The sequence below is a fragment of the Myotis myotis genome, unplaced genomic scaffold, assembly GCF_014108235.1.
Source record: "Myotis myotis isolate mMyoMyo1 unplaced genomic scaffold, mMyoMyo1.p scaffold_m19_p_2, whole genome shotgun sequence".
Lineage (NCBI taxonomy): Eukaryota > Metazoa > Chordata > Mammalia > Chiroptera > Vespertilionidae > Myotis > Myotis myotis.
Genome location: NW_023416324.1, coordinates 11,178,181 through 11,190,766, shown reverse-complemented (window position 1 = coordinate 11,190,766; position 12,586 = coordinate 11,178,181). Strand labels below are relative to the sequence as shown.

At 41.4% G+C, this 12,586-nt stretch overlaps 1 protein-coding gene across 14 annotated transcripts in view; it reads left to right on the top strand.

The window, feature by feature from the left end:
- Positions 1-12,586, top strand: part of EIF4G3 (eukaryotic translation initiation factor 4 gamma 3) — a 293,349-nt gene that overhangs the window by 267,908 nt on the left and 12,855 nt on the right. For all 14 annotated transcript variants that reach the window (XM_036352006.1, XM_036352015.1, XM_036352013.1 and 11 more), the window contains 3 exons: positions 5,745-5,870; positions 8,607-8,688; positions 11,260-11,358. In XM_036352006.1, coding sequence (XP_036207899.1) covers positions 5,745-5,870; positions 8,607-8,688; positions 11,260-11,358 — 307 coding nt within the window. The remainder of the gene's footprint in view (positions 1-5,744; positions 5,871-8,606; positions 8,689-11,259; positions 11,359-12,586) is intronic.

Below are 12,586 nucleotides of genomic sequence, written 5' to 3'. Positions count from 1 at the left end.
ACTCTAGTAACCAACCAGTATAAATAGTAAAAGCAATGAGAGGTGTACACACCCGCACGAACAAATTGAGGTCTGCCCCTAGCCAACTTAAAAGTATAATTTCAACCCCCTAGAACTACATTTACAATAACTATTATATTATTTTATAAAAAACTTAGTTTTTACCCAGATATTGTGCTATAGTCACCAGAAAATTTGGGAAATGCTGGATTATATTTATTGTTTCATGTCTCTCTTCAAACTATACTCAGAAATTGATTCATATCTGGAAAGACCCCAAGAAGTGTAGACTGGCTTCATCAGTTTTACTTGAATTTGTAAGGTGCCAGCTTGCTTTCTAGGCTGTCTCAGACATTTGCATTTCCCTTTGTTGCTCCCTTGAGGAAAAAGTGTCCTCCAATCATGGTATCCACACTTTCACTGGCACTGTAGCTGCTGCTGACGGTACTACCACAACCATTTATTTAGACTGAAAATGAGATTAACACTTCTGTGTCTCAGTAACTACTTCATCTTTTTCTATTTTTACTTCCTTCTGCAGCTAGAGATAATGCAGTGGCTCCAGGCTAGCTTTTAATATTAAATTAGACCTAACCAGGCCATCCTTAGATCAGAACCCCTACAAAGACCCCTATTTCTCCCTAAATGAAGAGACCTGGCAATTTTTTCTAAGATGGAAACAAATCAATAGTTTCAAGTCATTATCCACAAAGAGGCTTCTTGCAAATAGATCAGAGTTTCCCAGTTACTTCTAAAGTCCAAGTTATAAATAGTCCATACTGTCCAAAGAGGCCAGTTCATTGGAGCCATGAAAATGCCCTAAGTCTTATGTCTCTTTAGTCCCGACATCCAAATATTTTTGTTTTTATACAGCATTGTGGGGGAGCACCTAAGGTTAGCTTTCTTGTATGCTGCTACTGCTTAGATGCCAACTTTTGAGTGGTCATTGAAGCTGTTTCTGTCTAGTTTCCCAAGTGAGCCATCTCTCCTGCAGTTCCTTTTAAGGCATGCAATGCTACTAAATATTAAGTTAGATTAGACAGAAGTTTCAAATAGGCTCTTTGTGTCAGGTTGTCTACACTAATAAAAGAGAAAAATGGTAATTGGCGTACGACGCTACCCTTTTCATTGGCTAATCAGGGCTATATGCAAATTAACTGCCAACTAAGATTGGCAGTTAACTGCCAACAAGATGGCGGTTAATTTGCATATGTAGGCACAATGCAGGGAGGCAAAAGGGAAAGCAGGAAGAAGCCCCCTGCCACTGACAGTGATTGGAAACCCAGGGGGGAGCTAAGAGCCGGGGGGCAGGGCAAAGGCGGCCCTGAGGTCAGGGCCACCTTTGCCCTGCCCCCCAGCCATGATCGGAGAATCAGGTGCCTTTTCCGCCCTGGCCAGTGATAGCAGGAAGTAGGGGTGGAGCCAGCGATGGGAGCTGGGCACGGTCGAAGCTGGCAGTCCCAGGAGCTAGGGGTCCCTTGCCTGGGCCTAAAACGAAGCCCACGATCACGGGGCCGCTGCAGCTGCGGGTCCCCGCTGCCCGAGCCGGACGCCTAGGCCAGAGGCATCCTGCAGGGGCAGGGGCGGGGCCCGCGCAATCGCAGCAACACCCACCCCCCCACCCCACCCCCACCCCCGCTGCCACTGCAGGTCCTGGCTGCCCGGGCCGGACGCCTAGGCCAGAGGCGTTAGGCCTGGGCAGGGGCAGAGCCTGCAACCGCGGGGAGCTGGGGGTCCCCTGCCCAGGCCTGACTCCTCTGCCGGAGGCCTCAGGCCTGGTCAAGGGGCCGATCCGGTGATTGGTGATCGGAGGGTGATGAGGGTCAACTCCTCTGGCCGAGGCGTCAGGCTTGGGCGGGGGGCTGGGGGTCCCCTGCCCAGGCCTGACTCCTCTGCCGGAGGCCTCAGGCCTGGTCAAGGGGCCGATCTGGTGATTGGTGATCGGAGGGTGATGGTCAACTCCTCTGGCCGAGGCGTCAGGCCTGGGCGGGGGGCTGGGGGTCCCCTGCCCAGGCCTGACTCCTCTGCCAGAGGCCTCAGGCCTGATCAAGGGGCCGATCCGGTGATTGGTGATCGGAGGGTGATGAGGGTCAACTCCTCTGGCCGAGGCATCAGGCCTGGGTGGGGGGCGGAGCCGGGGATTGGGGGGATATGATGGTCCCCTTGCCCAGGCCTGAAGCCTGGGTCAGAGGCGTCAGGCTTGGGCGGGGGGTGGAGCAAGCGATCAGAGGGAGATGGGGGTCCCTTGCCCAGGCATGATTCCTGGGCCAGAGGCCTCAGGCCTTGGCGGGGGCCAGAGCCAGTGATCGGGGGGAGATGGGGGTCCCCTGTCCAAGCCTGACACCTCTGGCCGAGGCATCAGGCCTGGGCAAGGGGCAGAGCCAGCAATTGGAGGGGGCTGGGGGCAGAACCAGTGATGGGGGGAAATGAGGGTCCCCTGCCCAGGCCTGACGCAGGGGCCGATCCTGCAATTGGAGGGTGATGGGGGTCAACGCCTGAGGGCTCCCAGTATGTGAGAGGGGGCAGGCTGGGCTGAGGGACACTCCCCGCCACACACACCCAGTGCATGAATTTCGTGCACGGGGCCCCTAGTTTATAAATAAAGCTTAGATCCTTTGGAATTTTCCTTACAAGGTGCTACATCAACTCTGAACATAACAGTTGCCATATATCAAACATCTCCACAAAGGCAACATCAGCCATTCTCTTAGAATATTCAGGACTTGAATCTAAATGCTTTATGATGTAAAGTAGGTGCGTAGGTGCAGTTCAAGCACTGTTTTATATCATGGCTTTAGACGACTTCTTTTTTAAGTGTCTAGTAAGGGTAGATGAGTGCACTATTAGCACTCAACTATTAGCCACAGAATTGGAATCACTTTGAAAGTTTAATAAACATGACATCCAGGATGGTAAAATTGGAGTTGACAATAAACACAAAATAATGTGTCCTTCAGGAGGCTTGATGTATTAGTTTCACTTTGAGAAATGTTTGTTGGAGAGGAAAATTTTATCACCTCCTTTTTTGGAACTTTTCTTGCCACAATGGCATTTCTGCCTTTGTAAGAAGTTAGTGTTCAGAGCTTACACAGACATTCATACTAAGGTTCAAGTGCAAAATTGCAGAGGTGCCAGTGGACAGTGAAGACCCTATTTGCTCATCTGGGTAGGATCTGGTTTAAATAGTCTTTGCAGATGATACTGCAGTAGAAGAAGGCTTTTCATCTTCTTTTATTTCTCCCTTTTGCCTGTACTTAGATTCTTTTGATTAGTCATAATAATACTTGATCAATCTGACTTTTAGATGTACTCACTATCTCTTCCTTATTTATCTACAGCCAAATTTCCATTTAAAACTTAGTTATCTTCATGCAAATTGTGCAAGAGCTGCTGACAATATCATTTCCAAACTGTGTTAGATTATTTTGGCCTTTTAGCAGATTTCTGATCAGTCCTTTACTGAATTTTTTAAAATTCCAACTTTTAACCATGTACTCCTTTTCTAAATTAAATTTTAGGCAGGAACCCAGTATATAAAATAAAAGTAGACCTTCTATAATTGAAATGGGGGGAGATGCCTAAAGTCCCACCTATGGACCCTTTCCAAAGTGCAGTCCAGTGGGTGTGATGGTCACTACATACCAAGAAGCAAGGGTATGGTATAGCTCTATTCAGTCATTCAGGCAGCAAAAAATGTGTATTATGCAAGGCATTTTTATAGACGATATAGTATGTAGTCCAAAGACTACTGTGTGTAGGAGCTTCTACATACCTAGGATTTTTCTTTTAAAACCATACAAAAGGATTTAGGAACTAAAAGGAAATGTGTTATAACAGGATTGTTTTATGGAAATTCTATGTTCAGCCAAACATGTTTTTTTTATCAGCAGTATGGATTTGACCAGTGATTGTGTTCTGCAAATAGTCCCATGACTAATTGAGAAGTAGAATACCAAGGCAAGAATATGGGTATCTTTTAGTTTTAATATGAGATGAAAATAGCAGTAGTTATACTGCTGAAAGACCAGCACGGCTGCAGTTACTGTCTCATGGGCTCATTAAACAGCTTAATCTATGCCACTAACCCATGAAACATGAATTGGCATTATAGGGTGATTAACCCAGAAATCTTGGAATCCATCCGGATTATGGTCTGTTAGTAGCACATTAACTGAGCTGAAAGTTTACACATAATGGGAGAATAGTCAAGTATCTGTTGTATCACAAAGAGATGTCAAATAATTCCAAGCTGGAAACTCAGAAAGTTGGCGTTAAGGATTCATGGAGTCCAGAGTTGGATAATGTGGTTAAGCTGCAAACTGTTTTTGAAATGGCACCTTTAGAAAGGTGACTAGCCCTCATAGTGGTACCTTTTTGTTTAAGTGAAAAATTTTAATGACGTGAAGTATAGGCTTCTGAGGTAGGTAAGGAGGAGTGGCATACTCTGCTAGAAACTAGAACTGCAGTGGAAAAGCACACACTGTATATGCAGAGATCTGAAAGGACATGAAGACAAATACCACCTGCCCATGGCCTCTTCATTCATTCTTCCCTTTTCTTGTGATTATGTGTATTTCCTTGTAAGTATGTATGTGTGTCCTATAATTAAATTTACTTTCGCTTTTGTACTTTTTAAAATGCTATATAGCCCTGGCTGGTTTGACTCAGTGGATATAGTGTCGGCCTGTGGACTGAAGGGTCCCAGGTTTGATTCCGGTCAAGGGCATGTACTTTGGTTGCGGGCACCTCCCAGTGGGGGGTGTGCAAGAGGCAGCTGATCGATGTTTCTAACTCTCTATCCCTCTTCCTTCCTCTCTGTAGGAAATTGATAAAATATATTTTTTTTAAAATGCTATACATGGGACTAATTAAGAAAGTCTTAAGTTATGTTTTTATGCTTATAACTGAATAGCTATGCTATATATGGGACTAATTAAGAAAGTCTTAGGTTATGTTTTTATGCTTATAACTGAATAGCTATGCTGTTGAGCCTAAGTAAAATTGCATTGATATTTTGTATTTGACTTTCCTAAGTACTATATTCAAATCCCATTTATTTCACTTCATATTGAGAAATATTTCATAGCCTGAAAGCCTGAAACCATTAATTTTTCTTTGAAAATACAACAGTTGGTAACATGTTATAATGCTGGTGTTATTAGTAAAGTTGTCCAACTCATTTATAGCCTTCCAGTTTTTCCCCTATTGTAAGCTCCTTAAGGACAAAGGGTTTTGCCTTTTCTTCTCTTTGTTTCTGATCTGTACCACACTAAATTTTTAGTCAGTGCTTCTGGCTGACTCCAAAGATATGATATTCAACTGTAGTGAGCTCTTTATAGTACAGGCTTCTAAGGTAGGTAAGGAAGAGTGGCATACTCTGATTAAATTGATAGCTATTCCCCCAGAATTTCACATGGCTGCCTCATTTCCATCATTTAAGTCTTTCAAATGTCACCTCAATACAGAGGTATTTTCTGACCACCAGCTGTATTGGGATATCCTAGTACCATAGTTCATGTTCTTCAGCGTATTGTATTGGCCCTATCCGCAAAGATGCTTTTCTCTCCCTCCCCCAACACTAATATAAGCTCTCTGAGAGCAAGAACCAGCTACTTTACGCCCAGAACAGTATCTAACGTAGTAAGTGCTTAATTGGCACTTCTTTGCTGACTGATTTTGGTCTCTTTACTTACTCTTAACTTTTGAATTACATTTGCATGTGAATTTTTTCCTATTCTTTTTAGCTTTTCAGAAACATTGGAAACAGCAGATGACATGGCCATTGATATTCCTCATATTTGGTTGTACCTTGCTGAACTGGTAACTCCCATGTTAAAAGAAGGCGGAATCTCCATGCGAGAACTTATCATGTAAGTTGTTCTTGTTTCTTTTGCTATATGTCAAGTTAAACTGATGCAAAACTCATCAGCTGGCCAGAATTCTAGCATAATGCTGTTCCCTTAGTACAGTAGTTTTCAACCTTTTTCATCTTATGGCACACACAAACTAATTACTAAAATTCTGCAGCACAACAAAAAAATACATTTTTTGCTGATCTGACAAAAATAGGTATAATTTTTACTCATTCACACCAAACAGCTATTGTTATGTTGGCTGTTATCATTTTTTTATTTGACAATCTAAGGAAAAGGTCAGTGCCCCTGACTAAATAGTCAGGTAGTACATGTTTTAAACGTTCTCACTGGGAAAGGATAATCCCCTCAGTAATGGTGGGAAAACTGGATGACCACCTGCAGAAGAATAATTAAACCCTATCTTACCCCACTCACAATTAATGGAAATGGAGTAAAGATGGAAACCATAAAACTCGTAAAAGATATAAAGAGAAAACTCCTTTACCTCAAAAAATGTTAGGTAGTGTTAGATTTTCTATTTGTCTTCAAGATCAAACTCCTTAGGTTGACTAATAAACACTTTATAATCTGGCCTTTGTTTTTATCTTCAATTTCACATTTTCTAACTTCCTTCTTCCAATCAACTCCCACCTACCACCACTTGCTCCCCAACACAACACACACAAACTCTTGTCTGGTTATATTAACCTACTAGGAGTTTCCTAACTGTACCAGGATCTGCCATCATTTCCTATCCTGCTCTTCTTTCCTGTTGACTGACACACTCCCTCCTTCCCCTCCTGTCTACATAAGCTCACTGTACTTCCTTATATATTGTATTTTTAATTCTTAACATTCTGGTTAACGTTAGGTTGTAAAACTAATGTTCAGTAAATCTGTAATGAATTCATGAATGGATATGTTCGTTCATTTATTCAATAAATAAATAAAAATGATTACTATATTTTAAAAAAATTATTGTGGCACACCAGTTGAAAATTGCTGCCATAGTGCTTTTGGAGACTCTTGGATGCAGCCAGCGACTATTTAAGACTTCTAATTTTAATGTAAAAATGTTACATTATATTAGATCTATACTGTGCAAGTGATGGGAATATTATAGCCTTGTGGTCCGTTGAGGTTAGCAGTGATTATAGATTTGGCTCCAGAATCATGTAACTGACATAAGGGTGATTGCTCCTGGAAACTTAATGTTAACCTGACTCTTAATGTCTGTCATTGCTCCAATGTGAGAAGTTATATTTCCACATAATAGCTTATCAGACTGTGACACCTGCATAGTGCATGCTCAGGTTGTTATAAAAGGAACTGAGGTCTCAGGCATTCCTAAATTTGAACATGAGTGGGAAATTATTGCCATGTTGTATAGGCTAGTTTTCCCTAAATATTGTTCATATAGTCAAAGTCTATATCAGCGGTTCTCAACCTGTGGGTCGCGACCCCTTTGGGAGTCGAACGACCCTTTCACAGGGGTCGCCTAAGACCATCGGAAAACACATATATAATTACATATTGTTTTTGTGATTAATCACTATGCTTTAATTATGTTTAATTTGTAACAATGAAATTGGGGGTCACCACAACATGAGGAACTGTATTAAAGGGTCACGGCATTAGGAAGGTTGAGAACCACTGGTTTATATGCTGTTGTGTCTCTTTTCTTTGACATTCACAAGTTTATTATAGCACATTCAAGATTATGAGAATTCTATAGTAAAACAAAAAAGTAAAAACTATTCAGGTTTGTTTAATTCACATTGCCTCACTTAATTGACAATAGATTTTATTTTTTTTTAAGGAATGACTATTGATACCCTACAGAATACAATTTAGGAAATACTGGCTTAGACTATGAAAAAATTGGTCCATTTCTATGTTTCATCTATATTCTTTATAAAAAAGGCTTCCTTTCTTAAAAACACTTAATAACTAAGTTTTACAACTCCCTATTACCTAAGGTGCTTCTCTCCTTCCAGCTTAAAGTGGGATTATTTTCTTAAAATATATTGTTATGGATTTCAAAGAGGAAGGGAGAGGGAGAGAGATAGACACATCACTGATGAGAGAGAATCATTGATCAGCTGCCTCTTGCATGCCCCACACTGGGGATCAAGCCCACAACCTGGACTTGTGCCCCAAACAAGAATCGAACCTCCACCTCCTGGTTCATAGGTCGATGCTCAACCACTGAGGCAGGGATTTATGTAAATAAATAGATTATTAAGTAAGAATGAACCTTGCGCCCTACCCGGTTTGGCTCAGTGGGTGGAGCGTTGGCCTGCAGACTGAAAGGTCCCGGGTTCAATTCCGGTCAAGGGCATGTGCCTTGGTTGCAGGCACGTCCCCAGTGGGGGGATGTGCGGGAGGCAGCTGGTCGATGTTTCTGGCTCTCTATCCCTCTCCCTTCCTCTCTGTGGAAAGTCAATAAAATATATTTTTTAAAAAGAAAAGAAAAAAAAGAATGAGACTTGCAATTGCTTCTATAATTGAAGCAGTTACAGAAAAAGACAAAACCCAGGAATTCTAACGTCCTTTTCTAGCTTCTCCATGAAACATAAAATGAACCTGAACTACTTCTGCTGAAAATTATTCCGAGTCGGTATTGGATTTGGCTGGCCCAGTGTTATTTAGATGGACAGTATCTGTTCTTTTGGCACACATTGTTTGCCTACTGTTCTAGAACAGGGAATTTGTTCTGAGGTACTTAATCACTACTCTTTTCTTTTACAGAGAATTTTGCAAACCTTTACTTCCTGTTGGAAGAGCTGGAATCTTGCTTTCTGAAATATTGCACCTTTTATGCAAACAAATGGTGAGTGTTAAACTGAGTGTCCGACTCAACAGACTCAACAGCATATTAGGAAGGGCAGTGATTTTGACCTTGGGTTATTTGTAAATAGCTTAGGTGTCGCTGTGCACGTAATTCTGTTTCCTTTTATTATTTGAAAAAAAAATTGAGGTCTCTGTTTCAATCTAGTTTCTTCCAGGGGTTTATTTGTTCTTCTGTTTACTAGTAACTTGGAAAAGAATTACCTAATCTTAACTAGATTTGATGAAATTCTAAAGAATTTCAAGATACCTTTATTTGTGGCTAGTTATTTTATCTTCTCTTGAAACAAAATGGCTGCATTATTGCCCTAGCCGGTTTTGCTCAGTGGATAGGCCCTCTGCCTGAGGGCTGAAGGGTCCCCATTCGATTCTGGTCAAGGGCACATGCCCTAGTTGTGGGCTCGATCCCCAGTAGGGGGCATGCAGGAGACAGCCAATTAATGATTCTCATCATTGATGTTTCTCTTTCTCTTCCTCTCTGAAATCAGGAAAAATATATATATATATATATATATATATATATATATATATATATATATTTTTTTTAATGGCTGCATTATTTATACTTTCTAATGTATTTCAATGAAAATTCCTCTGCTTTCAGAGAAAGATGGGATTAATCATTAAGTGATTGATTTTTTTCCCTGGACAGATGGCTGGTTAATTGGAGGGTTGTCCCGTACACCAAAAGGTTTCGGGGTTGATCCCTGGTCGGGGCATGTACTGGAGGCAACCGATCAGTTTCCCTCTCACATTTTCCCCCTCGCTCTTCCGTCCTCTCTCTCTCAAAACCAATGAGAACATATCCTTGGGTGATGATTTTAAAAATATGATTGATTTTATTTTTTTTATCATGGGCTAGGTTATCTGATTACAAATAGGTGGTAAAAATGACTGCAGGATTGTAAATCTCTATCTTAAAGTTAAATTCATTTTAATTTAATAAATACTACACAATTCTCTGCAAAGGTCTATGTTAGGATCTCAATCCACAAAGAATTCTAAACCGTCAAGGAATTTATAAACTGGAAAGGGAGACAGATGAGTCTAAACCAATAGTTTCAAAAGAGTGTATCAGTGCACTGTTAGAGGTCTAATGGGTTTGGTTTGGGAAAGGGTGTGGCACCACATAGGTGATGTAATGCCTGGGGTCCTATGTCAAAACAAAGTAAAACTCAAGCATGAAAATTCCAGAGTGATTTCTGACTTACTTAAACCAAAACTAAAAATATTGAGATGATAGTTTTCATCGTTTTATAGGCATTGATAAAAACAATTCAGTGTTTTATTTCTCCTTGTAAATCTAGAGAAGTCCTTCTGTATTACATTTGTGTAATAGTTATTCATAGAGAGGTATACCAAATAACCTGGACCCTGGTTCTAGTTGCTTATCTATTTGTTATTAATACACTCTGCTTGCTGGCACTAAAGTTTTTATTGAACGCTAATTGCAGATCAAAAAGTCCCTTCTTCTCTCCCATCTACTTGACTTAGTCCTTATTTAAAACTCAAAATTCTTGTTAACTTTTTTGTAAAAACTAAAATGAAATTCTCATAGAGCATAAAGTCTGCAATCAAACAGCCTCAAAGCGTGACATTTTCTTTTATCGCTATGCCTTTATGCAATCATCAGTTTTCTAGCTGATCACAGCTCTTCTCTGTTTCTTGCGTTCAACCTGTGCTTTTCCCTTGAAATACTTCTCATACCTGGTTCAAGAGCAACAACTTTATTAGCCTTCTCACATTAGGCAGCATAATCATGATCTTCTAGGAAGAGGAGTACCAGTGAGATTGTTGAGTGGCTTTAATAGCAGATGCTTCTAGCACTATCTAGAAAAGAAAGTGTTGAATGTGTAAACTCTGTGTTTTAAACACTTTTTTAATTCCAAGTACCAGCTTGCCAGTCCCCACATTAATCATCCAGTTAAAAAAAATGATTAAACCTTAAACAGCTAAATTTCAGTCATTCACCATTATATTTCTACTAGAGGCCCGGTGCACAAAATTCGTGCATGGTGTGTCCCTCAGCCCAGCCTGCACCCTCTCCAATCTGGGACCCCTCTCACAATCCAGGACTGCTGGCTCCCAACCGCTCGCCTGCCTGCCTGCCTGCCTGATCACCCCCTAACCACTCCCCTGCCAGCCTGATCGACACCTAACTGCTCCCCTGCCGGCCCGATTGCCCCTAACTACCCTCCCCTGCTGGCCTGGTCACCCCTAACTGCCTTCCCTTGCTGGCCTGGTCACCCCAACTGCCCTCCCCTACAGGCCTGTTCACCCTCAACTGCCCTCCTCTGCCAGCCATCTTGTGGTGGCCATCTTTGTCCACATGGGGGCAGCCATCTTGTGTGTTGGAGTGATGGTCAATTTGCACATTACCCCTTTATTATATAGGATACTTTCAGACATCTGAGTTTCAATGCTTAGAGTCCTAAGAAATTAACTTCATATTAGCAAGGGAAAGTTTTGATTTTTTAGTCTTAATAGTTCTGCACTCTGTTTTTTTCTCTTGCCAATATAAAAGTAAATGGATTTTGACTTATCTCTGTTTCAGAGCCATAAGAAAGTGGGAGCCCTATGGAGGGAGGCTGACCTCAGCTGGAAGGACTTTTTACCAGAAGGGAAAGATGTACATAATTTTCTCTTGGAACAGGTAAGAACAAGACTTATTCCTTCCTGTTTGATAATACATATTTTCAGTACACAGTTGGGAATATGGAATATGTATATGTAGAGGACCAATTTAATTTATACATGGATTTTCAACTGCACAGGTGATTGGTTTTCCTCACCCCATGTTGTTCAAGGGTCAACCATAGTAAGTCTATTTTATCTTATTATTTTTAAAATATATTTATTGATTTCAGAGAGGAAGGGAGAGGGAGAGAGAGATAGAAACATCAATGATGAGAGAGAATCACTGATCAGCACCTCCTGCATGACCCCTACAGGGGATCAAGTCTGCAACCCAGGCATGTACCCTTGACTAGAATTGAACCCAGAACCCTTTAGTCCACAGGCTGACACTCTGTCCGCTGAGCCAAACCAGCTAGGACGTCCTACATAGTAAGTCTGTTTTATAAAGGAAATGAAGATAATTTCATTAACATTCTAGTCATTAAAATTAGATCAAAATAGGAGTTACTGGCTGCCTGTGGAGTTAATGAATTAAAGACATCAATGACCACACACAAGAAGGAATGTACTCCTTGTCTAAAAGTCATCAAACAGATAACTGCACCATCACCAGTCCCTGGGTAAGGGAGAGAAAGATATCTAGAGTTTCCACATTATAATATTAAAAATGTCTGGTTCTCAACAAAAAAAATTATAAAGCATACAAAGAAACAGGAAAATATGGCGCATTCACAGGGATTAAAAAAAAACTGACAGAAAGCATCCCTGAGGAAGCCCAAAACATTGTACATACCAGACAAAGACTTTAACTGTTTTAAATATGCTCAAATTGCTGAAGAAAACCATGGAAAAAGAACTAAAGGAGAATGATGTATGAACAAGTTGGGAATATGGGTAAAATAGTAGAAATTATAAATAAGAACTAAACAAACTCTGGATCTGAAAAATTACAGTAGCTGAAGTAAAAATGAACTACAGTCATGCAACACTTAATGATATTTCGATCAAAGTCAGACCACATACATGATTTTGGTCCCATCCTATATAATAAAGAGCTAACATGCAAATGACCATCACGCCCTCAGACCCTCACGCTGGAACTGCTCAGACACTCAACACTGGGGAGAGAGGAATGGGGACCAGCCAGGCTGCAGACCACCCCGCGGTCCCGGGCACCTGCGCCTGCGGCCTGGGAGAGGGACAAGCCGCCCACACCGTGGTACTGGGCACCTGCGGCTGCGGCC